This window comes from Molossus molossus, unplaced genomic scaffold (genome assembly GCF_014108415.1).
Source record: "Molossus molossus isolate mMolMol1 unplaced genomic scaffold, mMolMol1.p scaffold_m16_p_10, whole genome shotgun sequence".
NCBI lineage: Eukaryota > Metazoa > Chordata > Mammalia > Chiroptera > Molossidae > Molossus > Molossus molossus.
Genome location: NW_023425345.1, coordinates 105492939 through 105510389, shown reverse-complemented (window position 1 = coordinate 105510389; position 17451 = coordinate 105492939). Strand labels below are relative to the sequence as shown.

At 49.0% G+C, this 17451-nt stretch overlaps 1 protein-coding gene across 2 annotated transcripts in view; it reads right to left on the bottom strand.

Annotated features, from left to right (window-relative positions):
- Positions 1 to 5125, bottom strand: part of IL17RA (interleukin 17 receptor A) — a 32980-nt gene extending 27855 nt beyond the window's left edge. Inside the window, exon 1 of one of the 2 annotated variants that reach the window (XM_036251888.1) lies at positions 4972 to 5125. In XM_036251888.1, coding sequence (XP_036107781.1) covers positions 4972 to 5109 — 138 coding nt within the window. In that variant the 5' untranslated portion in view covers positions 5110 to 5125. The remainder of the gene's footprint in view (positions 1 to 4971) is intronic. The other variant, XM_036251886.1, reaches the window with a different exon arrangement.
- Positions 5126 to 17451: the final 12326 nt, after the last annotated feature.

Below are 17451 nucleotides of genomic sequence, written 5' to 3'. Positions count from 1 at the left end.
GATAAGGGGTTAATTTCCAAAATATATAGTGTTCATACAACTCAACAAAAGGAAGACAAAAAACCAATTAAAAAATGGGCAGAGGATCAACTTTTCCTTTCTTTTCAGTTACCATTTGTAGGATATCACACCACTTAAGTTTGAATAACTATCCAGTGTGTGTGTCACCAGCGATGTGATTATTTTGCTTTCATTGCTGTTCTAATACTGCATCTTAGATTTGGAACATATCCAGCGCTCATATCAACTCTTGAGGTCTTTTCTGTGTATTGTAATTTCCTTATCTTCATCCTCAGGTTTTGTGAGGATTGTTGATCGAGGACGTGTGGATAAAGGTTGAATTGGAGTTATTGTCTGTGTTGACAAAGAAGTCAACAATATCATCGTCAATCATTGGAGGCAAGGTCATCAATGTCGTGAGGAATTATCTCATCACATCTCATCTCATCATCACCAGATCGCCATAGTTTCTCTAGTGTGTTAACACTTTGACACCGTGTACACTCCCAGCCTGCCTGGCACTGTCCTCTGAGTCACTGTAATACAGGCAGACGGGCCGCAGGCAGCCAATGAGAAGCATATGTGTCTGTCCTGTCATGTACTGGTATGTGTCCTGTCTGTCCCGTAGTGGTCGTTCCTTGCTTGACCCTCAAAATGTACGCTATTATGATTCACTTAACATAAATGTATGTTGCTATGAAAAAACTCCTAGATTTATTGAATCTTGAGTCCCACCGAGGTTGCCTTGGTAGGGCCAGACCAAATGATTTTGTAGGCCTTATACGGCCTGCAAGCTGGACGTTCCCGAGCCCTGCTCTAGATGGAAGGCTAGCCTTCAGAGGGGAAGTGAGAAGTTGAGCATGGTGGCCAAGGAAACTGTTAACTTTGCTGAGTCTACCACTAGCAGTGACCCCAGCCCTGACTCACCAAATGCCTACACCGTGAAAAAGCACCCACAGAAAAAACCTTCCACTGGGGAAGAATGGCCCAGCTGAAAGCAGTTTCTGGAAACCAGAAGATAAGGGTTAAACCACACAGCTGGTCTACCACAAGTCAAAACCACAAGTGCTCAGGCCAAAAAATAATTTAGAATGCTATCAAATGATTCAGAATACATTCTGTCTGAAAAATTGTGTGCTAACAGTCACAATGACCAACTCCAAGTCCTGTCTTTGTGGGCTTTCCTCTGAGCTGATAGCCAAGGGAAACCTTGGGTAAAGCCTACCCAGGGAACTGCAATTCCTTATGGTTTCTCCAGAACTGACTTCTGCGGGAACTCAACGTCATCCGGGTTTTCAGGTACAATCCAGGCAGCCAGGAAGAGTACTCGGCCTGGTCTCAGCTTATCGTTGCTGTTCAAGCAGAAGTGACCACTCACTTGTCATTCCTTCTCTCCTGTGTTCTTTTTTCCAGATACTTATCAAGCTCCCACACCCTGTGTTGCAGTGCTGGGCTAGAACAGAACAGACTCCTCTGTCTATGAGGGAGTCACTGAGAGCCAAATGAAGCTGGGCTCTGGAGAGTTATATTCTGTAAAGTGGTATGGGCCCACTTTGAGATGGCTCGCTAACCAGCCTTCCACTGTGGAAATGAGGACAGCCGAGCGCAGGCAGCCTAAAATGCCCAAGGTTGCAGAAACTGTAAGTGGTGAAGTCAGGATGCAAACCTGGGTCCCTGAGTTCAAGTTTGTGGCTTTAACTCTCCTTACTATAGCAGGTATTGCACCCACTAAAACACCAGCAGAGACAGAACTCTGAGGGCTGGAATTTCTTTCTTCTTCTGTTTTTAATCCTCACCCGAGGATGTTTTTATTGATTTTTAGAGAGAAAGAAAGGAAGGGAGGGTGGGTGGGAGAGAGAGAGAGAGAGAGAGAGAGAGAGAAACAGATGTGAGAGACAAATACAGATCAGTTGCCTCCCATATGCCCCCAATGAGGGCTTGAACTGGCAACTTGGGTATGTGCTCTGACCAGAATTGAACCTGCAACCTTTTGGTGTACTGGAGGATGCTCCAATCAACTGAGCCACCTGGCCTGGGCTAGTTTCTTCCTTTGTAAAGGGCCTAGTCAATGATGCAGGGAACTGTTTCTCAGGCAGGTGCACTGTATGTGAGTCAGGTGTATGCAGTGGCAAGTGGCAGAAGAGCATGGAGACAAGCACTTCTCTCCAGCCCTCTCTGGAATTATGCTGTGCACCTGCTCCAGACTTTCAGTAGCTTCCCACTGAGCAATGAAAGTCAAAGGTGGGCCTGGCCTGTGTGGCTCAGTGGTTGCGCATCAACCCATGCACCAAGAGGTCGCTGGTTCAATTCCCAGTCAGGGCACATATCCAGGTTGTGGGACCAACTCCCAGTGAGGGGCATGCAGGATGCGGCCAATCAGTGTTTTCTCTCATCGATGTTTCTGTCTCTCTCCCTCTCCCTTCCTCTCTCTAAAATCAATAAAGGGAAAAAAAATTTAAGTCAAAGGTGGTTAGCCCAGCTCTCACGCAAGCCAGGAGGAGTCCCTACATCCCTCTTTAGCGTCTCTCCTTTTCCAGCCACACACCTTATCCTGCCCACCCAAGGGTTGTGGTTCAGCCACTGTCCACCACATGGAATGCTCAACAAAACTGTCTAGGAGGCTCCTACTACCCCATCAGGGCTACCCCACTGTCTTCTCTGCCACAAAGAATACCCCAGCTGGGATCATTTTTCTTCTCCCTGGAATTCTGTACTCACTGATGGTACAAAGAGCACTTATTTCCAGCCACCTTGTATCACAGATACCACCTCCAAGTCTTTTCCCTCCTGGATGATTTAAGGCCCCGGACATTAGGATTTCTTTATAGTTTCAGTTCCCAGCAACAAACAGTACCTTGTATTTTGCAGGCACCTGACAAATTGAGCCAGGCCCCTTGGCTAAGGCAACTAAATGACTCCATTTTTATCATCAGTTGGACCTTCCTCAGTATTTTTCCAATAATAGGTTAATTACCCCTAAAAGTAAAGAAATTTTGCCTAATGTTATAGTTGTCCCACGCTTTGGGAGGTATTGGCAGGAAACTGCAAATCATGAGCTCAGTGATTAATGCTAATTTTCTGTAATTGCTGTCACACCCACTATTGTACTAGTCCCCTGGGGGGGGGGCAAGAGGGGGATGGGGCTTGTCTTTTTTTATTTATTTTTATTTTTTCTTTATTGATTGTAGAGAGAGAGGAAGGGAGAGGGAGAGAGAGATAGAAAAATCCATGAGAGTTAACATGGATTGGCTGCCTCCTGCATGCCCCCAGCTGGACTGGGCCCACAACCTGGGCATGTGCCCTGAGGGGGAATCGAACCAGCAACTCTTGGTGCATGGGTCTCTGCTCAACCAGTGAGCCACACCAGCAGGGCGGGGCTTCTGTCTTTAAAAGCGGCTAGCAAGAAGAGTAGAAGCTGCTGATCTGAGGGGAGACTATGCCCCCCCCCCCCCCAGCCCGCCTGTGAGGAAAAAAGTGCTCCTTTACAATTAGGCTGTGCGTCTCATCCCCTCCGACACATTACAACAAAACGGCAATCAAAATCTGAACTCAGAATCTTCCACAAGTTCTACACCAAGTCTGTGGGAAGGATCTGCTGAGCATATGTCCCCTGCTTGGCCCAATAATGGGAGTCACAAGGACATTTCTGAACTCATTCACATAAAAACATTTCTTTTCTCTGCTAAGCAGTCACTGTCCACCCTCTTTTGGCAAATTCTCTACAAAAATTAGATAAAGAGAAATATCTTTAGAGTTGTTTCACATCCTTTGACTCAGACACTGGGTGGGGAGGGGGCTGAGGAAACCAGAGTGGAGGAAAGAAGGGAACGCTCAATCGAAGTGGTTCTCAACCTGGGGGGTCCAACGACCCTTTCACAGGGGTTGCCTAAGACATAACAGTAGCAAAATGACAGTTATGAAGTAGCAACGAAAATAATTTTATGGTTGGGGCTCACCACAACATGAGGAACTGTATTAAACGGTCAGGCATTGGGAAGGTTGAGAACCTCTAAGCCTTAAAGGAAAGAAGCTGTGGAGGAGGGCACTGTGTTTAGCTGTTTCTCACCCCACCCCTTAAGTTAGTCCTCCACAACAGTGCCACTACCCCAAGGATGGGAGTGTCACTTCCTGTGGGCACAGTGCGATCACTACTTGACAGATGCTAGGTCTGAGTGATGGTAGTGGTGATGGGGGCGCGCTGGAGGGGCGGTGTCTTAATCATCTGCCATATTCTAAGGGTTTTGCCCTTCTGGGGAGGTGCCACCAAGTTGCCCCGAGTCTGCCGTACCCCTCCCCGCTGCAGTCGCCCTCTGCAGGCCACGTCTCATCGGAGGCTCCGGCCCCTGGGTCCCTGGGCCCCCATGGCTTGTGCGCACCGTACTCCGGCCGCAGGGTCCCCCTTACCCCCCGGGAAGCGGGCTACTTGCCGCGGGGGATTCCACCTCTGATCCGGCCAATGCGGGCTCTGCCTGTCTCCTCTGGAGAAGCCTTGAGGTGAAGATCATCCCCGGGCTCTGGCGGCGGCCGCCCGGCCTAACAGGTGGTCTGCGGGGCAACGGCGGGGGACCGGCCCAGTCCCGTCCCCGCTTTCTCACCAGCTCCGCCCTGACTCTGGGGCCGGCCGGGTGCCTCGGTCTCCATCCTCAAACTTTGGGGCCCCGCGGAGGCGGCCCTCCCGCCTCCCGCCCAGGACGCCGGTCAGGTTGTGCAACACGCGCCGCGGGATCTCTTTCCCCAACAAACTCCCGGGTCCACACCGCAACTCCCGCAGCTCGGAGGGTCCTCCCCGGTGCGCCTGCTCTCTGTGCCCAAGCCGCTGACACCCTCCGAGACCCCAGCACGGACTTCCTGCCCGCCAGCCCAGCTCCGAGCCCGGCCGCCTGGCCGTCCCTCCGCGCCCGCGCCCGCGCCCCCGCCCCGCCCGCAGCGTCCTGGCGGTTCCCGCGCGTCCGGAGCGCGGCGGGGTCTCACCTGCTGGGAGCAGGCGGGTGCCGGGTGGTCCAAGAGCCACGGGGAAGCGCGACCTGGGGCCGGCCCGCTCAGGAGCAGTAGCAGCAGCCCCAGCAGGGGCCCCAGCAGGACTAGAGATCCGCGGCACGGAGCACCCATGACCCCCGCACTGGAGCGGAGCGCGCGGCCCGAGTTGGGGGCGCTGCGAAGGAGCGCCCGGGCCTTCCCTCGGCTCGGCAGCCCCAGTCGGCCGCCTTCGCCCGCTTCCGGCTTCCAGCACAGCGAGGGGGCGGGCCGCGCCGAGGGGAGGGCTTCGGGCTGGCGCTCCCCTCTCCCGCCCCGCCCCCGCCCCGCCCCCGCGCGGCCCAGGTGCGCGCTCCCCGCGTCCCGGCCGCCCCGCAGCAGCCCCAGCCCGCGGGAGCGCCGTCGCTCGCCTTCGAGCCCCGGCCTGCTCCACACTGCATGCCGCTCTAGCCGTCACGCCAGACCGTTCGGGTTCCATCCTTTATCCCTTTGCTCTTTCCCCTGGTCAGGTTTTTTTTTTTCTCGGTCCTTCGATATCCGGCCCCTACTCGGGACTCGAGAAGTCTGCCTTTTAGTCCGGGTCCCTCTTTACGCCCCCTCCTTTCCTATCCCCCCCCCCCTTCTCTGGCTTTCCTTCCCTTTCCCAAGGAGGCGGCGGCGGCTTGGGGCTGGGGCCCAGCGCGTTCCTGTCCGGCTCCAGGGAGCAAGTGGGAGCAGTTCTTTCCCGCGCGTGTGACGTGAACTCGGGGACTCGGGGTGCCTGGCCTCGTACTGTCTGTGCCCCGACAGCGCCCGGACTGCCGTGTTTCCCGAGACTTACTCCCCGCCTGCTGAAGGACCGTCTGCGGCCCCTGACATTTATAGTCTCCGCTAGAATGTGTGCCAACTGCAACCTCTCCGTCCCCACTGGGCGCGCGGTCCAGTGTCCTGGGTTCCCGCCACTCCCTCCTGTCGGATCCTGGCTTCCAGCCTTGCCCTCTCTTTTCATCCTGCACGCTCCAGACACATTTGCGTTTCGAAAACTGTATTTTTATCCCCTTTCTCCATCCTAAACCAACCACCGTCTGTATTCTCTTGCCTTTGACGCCCATGGGATCTAGACGCACTCAGCTTCTCCCTGTACTTTTCACTCACCTGGATTGGAGCACGCAGATCTGGGCGGTGGATTTTCTCAAGGTCAAAAGCACCCACAGCCCTTTCCTGCTGCTGGTAGACTCCTGGTGACCATCTCTGTTGGTCCTCCCCTTGCCCCTTGCCCTCTCCCGAGAGGCCCCAGCTGCATTAGGCCTGAAGCTGCATGGTCTTCTAACCTCTTTTTTTATTTCTAAAAGAATTCTGGAAAACTCTGCATCCACTCATACATCTTTAAGATGACATCAACATTTTTCATCCTAAGTTTGAACAGATGTAGAGAATGTAATTGTTATTAAAATTCAACATTTGTAGTGGGCAGCTTCCAAGATGGCTCTCCATGGTCCCATCTCCTGATATTCACATCCTTTTATTATTATTATTATTATTATTATTATTATTATTATTAATTTAATCCTCACACGAGACACTTTTCTATTTATCTGGGAGGGAGGGAGAGAGAAAAACATCGATGTGATTGGTTGCCTCCGGCAGTGCCCCAACCAGGGTCCCCAGGGGGCACCCTTGACCAGAATGGAACCCAAAATTCTTTGGTCCAGGGGTGGGCGCTCTAATTATTGAGCCAAACTGGCCAGGGCTATTCACATCCATTTGTGTCTCCCTTCCCTTGAGTGTGGTCTGAGCCTAGTTACTTGTTTCCAACAATAGAATATGAATAGATTAAGATAAAGAATAGGATGTCACAAGATTAGGTTACAAAAAAAGGTCCTGACTTCTGGTTGCTCAGCCATCTATTTTACAAAGAACTGATATTCAGGATATAAAACGACCTCCTTAATGCAATAGTAAAAAGACAACTCAATTTTTACAAATAGACAAAACATTTCAACAGCCATTTTACAAATTAATGTGTGTAAATAGGCAATAAGCACATGAAAAACTGCTTAACATCCTTATTCATTAGGGAAATGCAAATTAAAACTGCAATGAAAAACCACTACATATCTACACCAAATGTTAGCAAGGATTTGGACAACTAGAACTTTAATACATTGTTGGTGGAAATGTAAAATTATATGGTTACTTTGGGAAAAGGTCTAGCAGTTTCTTAGAAAACAAAACATACATCTATCTACCTTATAATTTAGCTCTTCCATCTTAGATGTTTACTCAAGAGAAATAAAAAAAAAGTCCACAAAAAGACATGTAAAAATGTTCATAGAAGCTTTATTTATAATAGCCCCAAACTAGAAACAGTTCAGGTATACATCAATAGGAGAATGAATAAAAATGGCATATAGTTATAAAATGGTTCAGACTATTGTTAGACACAATAGAATGAATAAATCTAGAAAATGCTGTGTTGGTGAAAGAAGTCTTACACAAAGAGCACATACCTTATGATTCCAATTTATAAACGTGGACAGTTGGCGCCATTCTTGCTGGCTGCTCCCTCGCTACCTCTCCCTGCCCCGCAGCAGCCGTGAGCGCCCCCGAAGGAGGGCGCGTGACACGGCCCGGCTCGCCCGCACCCCCTGCGCCTGGCGTCTGCGCTCCGCCGGGGCCCCGGCGGCCCCCTGCGCCCAGTCGGTGTCCTGAAGTCGCTGCCGTGGCCTTCGCTGTCCGTGCTCCGCCGGCCCCGGTGCCTAAAAATAAAAAAAACTTGGACAGTTAAAAAGCAGGCAAAACTAATTTGTGGTGGCAAAAAAAATCAGATCAGTGGTTGCACTTAGGGGATAAGGATCTAGGAAGGACTAACTGGGAGTCTGATAGAGTTGTCAGACAAAATACAGGATTCCCAGTTAAATTTGTATTTCAGATAAACAATTAGAAAATGTTATTTTTCAATTACAGTTGACATTCAATATTATTTTGTTTTATATTAGTTTCATGTGTACAGTGTAGTGGTTAGACAATTATGTAATTTACAAAGTGATCCCCTTACAATTCAAGTACCCACGTGGCACCATACATAGTTATTATAATATTATTGACTATGTTCCCTAATCTGTACTTTACATCTCCGCGACTATTTTGTTATTACCAATTTGTACTTTTTAATCCCTTCCACTTTTTCATTGAAAAACCCCCTCCCCTCAGGCAACCCTCAGTTTGTTCTCTGTATCTACAAGTTGTTTCTATTTTATTTGTTCATTTCTTTTGTTCTTTGGAGTCTACATATGAGTGAAATCATATGGTATTTCTTTCTCTGTCTGACTTGTTTCACTGAGTATAATATCCTCTATCTTCATCCATGTTGTTGCAAATGGTAAAATTTCTTTTTTATGGCTAAGTAATATTCCATTGTATATATGTACCACATTTTCTTTATTCAGTTGTCTATTGATAGGGACTTGAGTTGTCTTGGCTATTAGAAATGCTGCACAAACATGGAGGTGGGTATATTCTTTTGAATTAGTGTTCTGTGTTTCTTCAAACATACTGTATACCCAGAAGTTGAGTCTCTGGGTCATAAGGCAGTTCCATTTTTAATTTTTGAGAAACCTCCATGCTTTTTTCCAGAGTGATTGTGCCAACTTGCATTCCCACCAATAGTACATGGGGGTTCGCTTTTCTCCACACCCTGTCAACACTTGTTTGTTAGACAACAATTTGTGGAACTATTGCACACGTATTTCCCATGCAATAGTTGGGACACACATATACTAAAAAGTATCCAGTCTTTATTTGAAATTCAAATTTAACTGGCTGATAATAGATTTGGGTAATTTGAAAATGTGTTTAAGAATCTGATCACTAGTTGTTCTGTCCAAATACCAGAAGAAACAGGCATTAGGGTTTGTGGGCCTACACTTCTGAAAGCCCAATAATAATAACAAATAATTAAGAACAAAGGTTGATGCTGTAAGCCTGGCACCTAGTTAGTGCCCCATAAATTTTTAATAACATTATTCAATGTACTATATAAAATAAATTAATGTGATGTTCTTAAAAAAATAATCTGATTACTTTTGTAATCAGTATTTAGACTTTTAAGGTAATTTGATTTATGGAATCTTTAAATTAAGACTTAAAGTCTAGGAAAGAAATTTAAGTGCTTAGAAAGATTGTGTTGGAAAGAAATGGAAGTCTGTCTTATCAGGAGCTTGATGAGCTTGAGAAAGTAAGTACACTGTTTTCATGGCTATAGTTTGAAATGCCAGGAAACCCAAGTAACCAAACTTATTCACATTTTTCTAAAACATTGATGTTAAATACCTTATATTTATTTATTTTTAAAAATATGTTTTTATTGATTTTTTTAGGGAGAGAGAGAGATAGAAGCATTGATGTGAAAGAGAAACTTCTACCAGCCGCCTCCTGCACGCCCCCTTCTGGGTATCGAGCCCACAACCCGGTTATGTGTCCTGACCAGGAATCAAACTGATGACACTCAATCCACTAAGTCACACTGGCCTGGCTAAATACCTTTTAAAGAATTCTGTTGTTAGCAGCTAAAACTTAAAAATATATACCATTTTACAATCAAAGTGGTTTGGGGAGTGGGGGATGAGGGAAGGTCTTATCTATTTGTTGAAATCTGAAAGGTTTATTTCTTCCCTCCCCTCCCACCCCCATCCCTCTGAGGTTTGTCAGTTTGTTCCCTACTTCCATGACTCTAGATCTTTTTTTTTTTAAATGACACTGAATAGCCTGGCCGACATGGCTCACTGGTTGAGCATTGACCCACACACCAAGAGGTCATCGGTTCAATTCCTGGTCAGGGCACATGCCCAGGTTGTGGGCCCGATCCCCAGTGGGGGGCATGCAGGAGGCGGCCTGTCGATGTTCTCTCATGGATGTTTCCATCTCTCTCTCTCTCTCCCTTCCTCTCTCTCTAAAATAAATAAAGAAAAAACATTTTAAAAATAAAATGACACTGAATATTCCACTGAATATCTTAGCATTACTTTTCTATTCCCCATACTTCCGATAAACTGAAGTGAGGGCAAGCGGTTTGATTTGGGTCAGGTTAAGCATTTTTGGCATTAATACCTCCCAGGTGTTACTTTCACAAGACATCACATCAGGAGACCTGTAATGTCAGGTTGTTCCCATTACTATTGTTTAATTTATTTTTTCACTTCTTTATTCTGATATAATTCACATGCTCTATAACTTGCCCATTTAAAGTATACAGTTCTGTGTTGCTTAGTAGTCAGAGGGTTAACTATGCCATCACAATCTATCCTGATGTTATCGGTGCTAAGTTTGATCACCTGGTTACAGTGGTGACCACCGGAGAAGAGAGACACTTTAATTGCACAAAGATTTATTAAGCTCACTGAGCCTGTCCCTGCCTGGGGCACTCGACTCAGGTGACAGGACTGAGCACTGAAGTGGAGCCCCAGTGGGTGGCAGGGACAGAAGTCAGATCCCCGGGAGAAAGTGGGCATTGGGGAAGTGGCGCCCCCACAGGGCAACCAACATGCCTTTCTTCTCCCTTCCACAGACCAGTGTCCTCTCTGCCCCTCTGCGCCGGGCTTCTAGCCTCTCCCACTGGGTTTCTTCAGAACAGTTTGCAGACACGCTCAGAAAATCTGAAGCCGGGTGAGGGGATGGGAGGAAACCGGTGCTGGCTGAGCTCCCCTCAGGTTACCTTGTTTCACCCTCACAACCACCTGGGGGTGGGTATTTTATTTTTTTATCCTCACCCGAGGACATTCTTTAGCATTTATCCTCAGATAGAGCGGGAGGGAGAGAGGGAGGAAGAGAGAGAGAGAAAAACATCGATGTGAGATACATCGAATGATTGCCTCCCACACGACCCCAACTGGAGCCGGGGACAAACTGCAACCGAGGTACATGCCCTTAGCGGGAACCGAACCCAGGCCTCTTCCGTCCACGGGCCCACGCTCTAACCACTGAACAAACTGGCCAGGACAAGGTGGATATTTTATAGAAGAGCCAATAAGTGTGCAGAGATGAAGTAATTTCCCTAACATTCTATAGCAGGGGTTTAGTGCACGTGAGAATTAAGTCTAAATAGCAGTTTTGAGGATGATGACAGAGTTTTTCCTGCTTCCCCACACCCACACAACCCCTATTCTTAGATCCCCCCAGGGGGTCTTCAGTCCCTGGAACCCCTCTTTCTTCCTCCCAGTCTCAGCCCTTGTGGCCTCTCTTCCTTTTCTATTCAGCCTGAATTCAAGGCTGGTCACAAGGACCCTCACCTACACTGACCCAGGCAGGCCATGTCTACCGATGGGTTCTGGACTATGGTCCCGACCACTTGGATCGCCTGAGGTCAGGGCACACACAGTGCACAGTGCCAGGAAATGCCAGCAGTACAGGGATCCATGTGAAGGGTGCTTCCTGGCCTGGAGCACCACAGTCTCAGCACCTGAATGCCAGGTCCCAGCTGAGATCCCCCCCCCTTCCTTCCTTCCTCCCTTTTTCCTCTCTTTTTTCCTTCCTTCCTTCCTTCCTTCCTTCCTTCCTTCCTTCCTTCCTTCCTTCCTCCCTCCCTCCCTCCCTCCCTCCCTCCCTCCCTCCCTCCCTCCCTTCCTTTTTCTTTTTTTTTAGTGTGGAATCAGCAAATAAGATGTGGGCAGGACATAGGTGAGATTAAGGTTATAGTCAGTGTAGTTAACCCTGGCTACCTAGTGCATCCTTGTTCCTTATGGAGGTGTACCTGAAGTCCATTATTCTCAGCTATGTACAGAGAGTGAGGAACCTTCCAGGCCAGGGGTACCCAGAAGCATGGACCTGCTGTTCTTTATACTGTTTTTAGGCTAACAGATACCAGAAACCCAGAACCCTTCTGTTTTGTCCAAATCTCGAGTGAATGTCTGTCAGCCAGGGCTGTGGTGGTCAAGCCCTTCCCAGGCTGGCATGGTTCACCTTAGTGCCCCAGAAGCTTGTCATATGTGAAGGTATTTCCCTCAAGAGCCTCTGTTTAGCAGGTGAGGGCTATTTGCCCTCCTTATGTTTGTCGGATAGTTCCCTTGGAGTGTCCCTTAGCACGATTTTGTTTATTTCCACGCCGTTCTTTGAGCATTCCTAGTCAACCCTCATGGAGTGGGGCTCCCCAAGTCATACTCTTATGGCTCCCCTGCTACCTGTGGGGGTCGATGCCTATTTCAGGACACTGTTGTAGCAAGATTATCACCAGGAGCAGCATGGGACTGGGTGACCAGGGTGGCTCTCCCTTCTCCCAGCATTTTGTTCTCTGGGGCAATATTTGATGGTGGCGGCTGATCAGTCTCCTTGCAGCAGTTTCACCTTAGATTGCAACTCACCTCATCCTTGATCTTCCTCAGCCACCTATCCTATGTTCTCTCACTTCTCTGAAATCACCAGGCTCGGTTTAGTTGCCCATTTTGGGGTCACATATTAGTTGAATATTGGTTTGTCTGGGGACAAAAGACATCCAGAAGAATGTTGACTTAAACATTGTATTTCTTATGCATGTAAAAGTTCAACTTGATGTGGAGGCCCTGTTTTATAAAGCCGTCAGCCCGTCAGACTTCTAACTTTTTATTCCACCATCCCTGGGGGAATGTTCTCGGCTGTGTCTGGGGATGGCACTTCAGCCAGCGAAAAGGGGAGAAAGGAGAGGGGAGGGAGAGCCCTTTCCATGTGAGGGTGTGACCCAGAAGGAGCACACCTCACTTCTCACATCCCCACGACAAGAATGGTCCAGGCTGTAAGAGAGGCTGGGAAGTGGGTCTTTTCTAGATCGTCAGTATGCCCAGCCAATAACTCCGGTCCCGTGGAAACCGGTCGGACAGCAGTGTCTGCCACAGGCTGTTTCAGAATCTCTGTTTCCATAGGTGTGGCTGTGAGACCGTCTGCATCTGTCTCCTCCCACCGTCCCTCCCTGGTGGGCCTGGAGTTCAAGGTTTGCCCAAACCATTCTAGAGGGTGGGAAACTTCGAGGTAATGGGGTGCTACGGGCTTTCCCTCAGACAGGGCCCCGGCCCCCAGCCTTATGGATGTGTTTTCACCGATATTTTTAGAGAGAGAAGAAGAAACAGAAACATTGACCGGTTGCCTCCCACATGTGCCCCAACCAGGGATCAAACCCGCACACTAGGTATGTGCCCTGATTGGGAATCGAACCCACAACCTTTTGATGTAAGGGATAATGCTCCAACCAACTCAGCTACCTGGCCGTGGCATTATTTACTTACTCACTGAGCTTCTCTAGGCCCTGGGGATACTGCAATCCAGATACGCTCCCTTGACCGGGAACTGACCTTGCGACCCTTCGGTCTGAGGGCCAATGCTCTAACCTCTGAGCCAAACCAGCCAGGACGGGGATACCTCTTTTCTTTCTTTTTTCTTTTTGGTATGTGCTTCTAGCGGGAACCGAACCCCGGACTCTCTGGTTCTCAGGCCCACGCTCCAACCGCTGAGCCAAACCGGCCAGGGCGGAATACCTCTTTTAAATGAGGAGGTTATAAACTGCATTCAGCTCCCAGCCCGGGGCTTGTAGGATGTTCTGATGCCCTGAGAGTACTTTTAGCATTTAGTTCTCCAAGGTCAGGGATGCTGATCAGTTCACAGAAAGCGCCGCCCAAAAGGCAAAGAGCCCTGTTGCTGAGGGCCCCTCACCTAGCAGTCTGCTCCAAACGGTAAGGCGGCCAGGCGCCGGCGGGAGGTGGGAGGACACCGAAGAGCCAAACAGCCGAATGAGCAGAAATCGGGCTTTATTGGGTACACTCCGGGCGGTTTCACAGACTCCGGGGGTCGAGTCCGAGAAGCCGCGCCCGATGCTGGGGTTTGTGATTTTTATATCTGCGCCTGTGGCAGCGGGAACTTGTTGTTAGGTTAGGTCCTGAGGGGCTACGCATGGGGCCCCTGGAATGTGAGTCTATTGTCCCGGGGCAAACAGTTCCTGGACTAGGACAGGAGAATGGGGCAGGAGTTGATCTATGAGTTCGGGGCAAACAGTTCCTGAAACAGGGTGGGAGTCTAGGTTGGGTAAGCGAGGTGATGGCTGAGCAGTTTGCCTGGTACCAGTTCCCAGGCTCTCGGACACAAACCAGCTCATCTGAACTCTGGCTCTAGTTCAGCCCACATTGGGACGTTGGGACGCTCCCACTGGGCCCCAGCTGAGGCCCTTGTCAGGCCTTCTGTGACAGGTGTGCCAGGCTTTTGCTCATCTTGAATTTTCCTTGTTCCTGTCTTGAACCGCAACGTCTTTCTTACAAAATCCTGCCAATATCTGCCAAATGGGACCTGCCAGCCACAGAGACTGGGCTGGCTTTGTTGAGAATTATGACATGATTGTTTCCCGTCATCATATTGTCAGCCCAGCACTCGGGCTGTGCAGAGGCCATTGAGGAGGGCAGGGTAGCAGAGGTGAGGGCTGCGGGGGCCTTCCTTGCCCCTAGTGGAGGCACTCCAGAAATTCCACCGTCATGGTGGCCTCAGGGAGGGAGGAACCTACCAGGTCAGATCCTCGGAAATCCTCTGCCCTCTGGTTTCTGTAGCCTCCTACCTCTCTGAGCATTTGTCACTCTTTCTTTGTGAATCTCCTAGGCACTGTATCTGTGCAGGCCTGGGACATTGCCTGGCTGGGTAGAAAGCAGTTAGGGGCCCGGGCCCAGGCCCATCAGAGGGAGGCACGCGTTACCAAATGGGAGGGATGAGGGCCAACTGCATTTATGGCATTGTATTGGAAGCTTAGGTAGCTCACACAAAGCTACCTAATTGTTAACTAGAAATAATTAAATCAGAAAAGGATCCCCTTTAAAACTAGGAACATTGTGCCCTGGCCAGTGTGGCTCAGTTGGTTGGAGCATCATCCCTACACCAGACAACGGTGGGTCCAATTCCCAGTCAGGGCACATACCCAGGTTGCAGGTTTGATCCCCATAAGGGGTGCATGTGGGAGGCAGCTGATTGATGTTTCTCTTCCTCTCTCTCTCTTCCTCTCTTTCTCTCAAATCAATAGAAACATACCTTAAAAAAATAAACTAGCAACATTTCAATTCCATAAGGTGGTGAGGTGCTAAAATTCGTGTGAAATTATATACAGGCAGGTAGTAGTTCTTTTACAGCAGAGAAGTTTAAAGGTGACTTCCAACCCCCTCACTATTGTGGGAGGACAGCATGTGCCCCAGAGCCAGGAAGACTGGGTAGTCTTTGGAGGAGGTATTGAAGCTCCATCATTTTATGGGTTTGCACAGCAGGCTGGAAGAAAGACTAGCAGCTAGGATCTTAGGAATAGAGTTGGTAAAGACTTGGTACTTGCCAGCTAAGCCCAGACGATTCTCCACAGTGGGAACAACACCAGATGTTAGACCAGTGGGGTCAGACAGAACTTGGGGTCAGCAACCTTGGTACTTGAGTTCTGGCTACGAGAGAATTCAGAGCCAAGACTCAAACCACAGAGAACATTTATTTAGAAAATCATAGAGGTAGAAGAAACAATTTGTAGAAGAAATGGGCTTAGGAAACAAGTTACAGAGGCAAAGGAAGGGCCCTTGGAGCCTGGGAGTGAGGAAGGTCATGGTCATGTGCCTGGGGGTAGGGGAGGGGGAGGGGAGGGGAAGCATGGGTGTGCTCCTGGGAGGGAGAGCCCTGCGTCCTCATCCTAAGGGTTTAAGGGTTTTAGGGGAGGTCCCAGGGGAAGATCTTAAAAGACTTGGGTAGTTTTGCCCTGGCCGGTTTGGCTCAGCGGTTAGAGCGTCGGCCTGTGGTCCCGAGAGACCCGGGTTCGGTTCCCGCTAAGGGCATGTACCTCGGTTGCAGTTTCTCCCCGGCCCTGGTTGGGTCATGCGAGTGGCAACCACTCGATGTGTTCCTTTCACATCGATGTTTCTCTCTCTCTTCCTCTTTCCCCCTCCCACTCTACCTGAACAAAAAATAGAAAAATGTCCTCAGGTGAGGATAAAAAAAAAAAAGACTTGGGTAGTTTTCCTTGAGTAGGTGTGTCCTTTCAGGGTCTAGGTCGACCCCCAGGGCATTATCCAATGTAGCTGGTCCTAAGGTCAGTCATTGGGTCGCTGGTCTGGTTTTGCTGCTTCTCTGGGCCTGGAGCTGAAATACTACTGAGGCCCAGATGTTATCTCTAGGGAGGAAAGGTCAGAGGTCCAAACTGCAGACCGGCAATATGCTAAGAGAGGAAAGGTCACCCTGGAGTCCTTTGCTAGACACCTGAGGCTTTCCACCCTGGTGACCTTCTGTACCTGGCCCGTCATCCTTGCTGCTGTGTCTGTCTAATGCCTGCCACATAAGGAAGGGTCCAGTGCAGAGGGCAGGCTGCTACGCCGGTGGGATCCTAGTCAAGTCAAACTCTGAGCCTCATCCTCATCTATAAAGGGGAATGACAGTACTTACGGGTTAACACTGTTAGTCAGCTGTTACAAAATACCAAGATGCCTTCACAAATGCCACTAGGAGGTCTCAACAACAGAAATTCGTCCTGGAGGCCAGAAGTTCAAGATCAAGGTGTTGGCAGGTTTGGTTTCTGGTGAAGCTGCCCTTCCTGGCTTGTAGATGGTGGCCTCCACTGTGTGCTCCCATGGCCTCGGGTGTGGGTGCCAGAGAGCAGGACTCCAGTGTTCCTTCCTCTTCTTGTAAGGACACCGTCCTATCAGCTTGAGACCCACCCTATGACCTCATTGAACCTTTATGCCCTTCTTATGGTCTCCATCTCTAAATACAGTCACACTGGTGGTTAGACTTCATCAGATAAACTTGGGGGCCAGCTCTATTCAGTCCACAGCAGACTGTTTTGAGAGTTGCAGGACATAGATTGTGCTCTGCAAATCGTGGCTCTTTTGACGTGGGCCACAGTGGAGGTCAACAGGATACAGAGGATCCAACTGATGAAAAACGATCTGAACAGACCAAGACAGAGATATCCCCAAGATCCTTGGTGAAGAAGAACTAAGACTCAATGCTACGCCCCTACTCTATATTATCAATATTTTGCCACATTTCTCTTTATGCTTAAATTAGCTGCTTAATAACTGCCCAGGGTTCTCTTCCCTCAATGCCACCTGCCCTCACTTCCGACATTCAGTCAGCCACCAGATGTCCCTTATGTACATTCTCCACTTCCTGTTAGTCAGGCCTCCACCCTTTATGGCATAGGTATTAACAGTAGCTTCCTCTCTGGTCGTTTGTCTCCATTCAATCTAATTTACTCTCGCACTGCAGACAGGCTGTGTAAAATATAAACTAGATCATGTCACCTCCTTACTTGAAATGTTTCAATGACTTCCTATTATTTATTTATTTATTTATTTATTTATTTATTTATTTATTTATGTTACAGATGTTTCTTCTTTTCCCCCCATTGCCGCCCTCCTCCCCATCCCTCCCTGCATCATCCCAGCTTTGCTGTCCATGTCCATTGTTCATGCACACATGCATTTAAACTCTGTGGTTTATCTCTTCCCTCCCCACCCCCTCTTCTGGGGATTG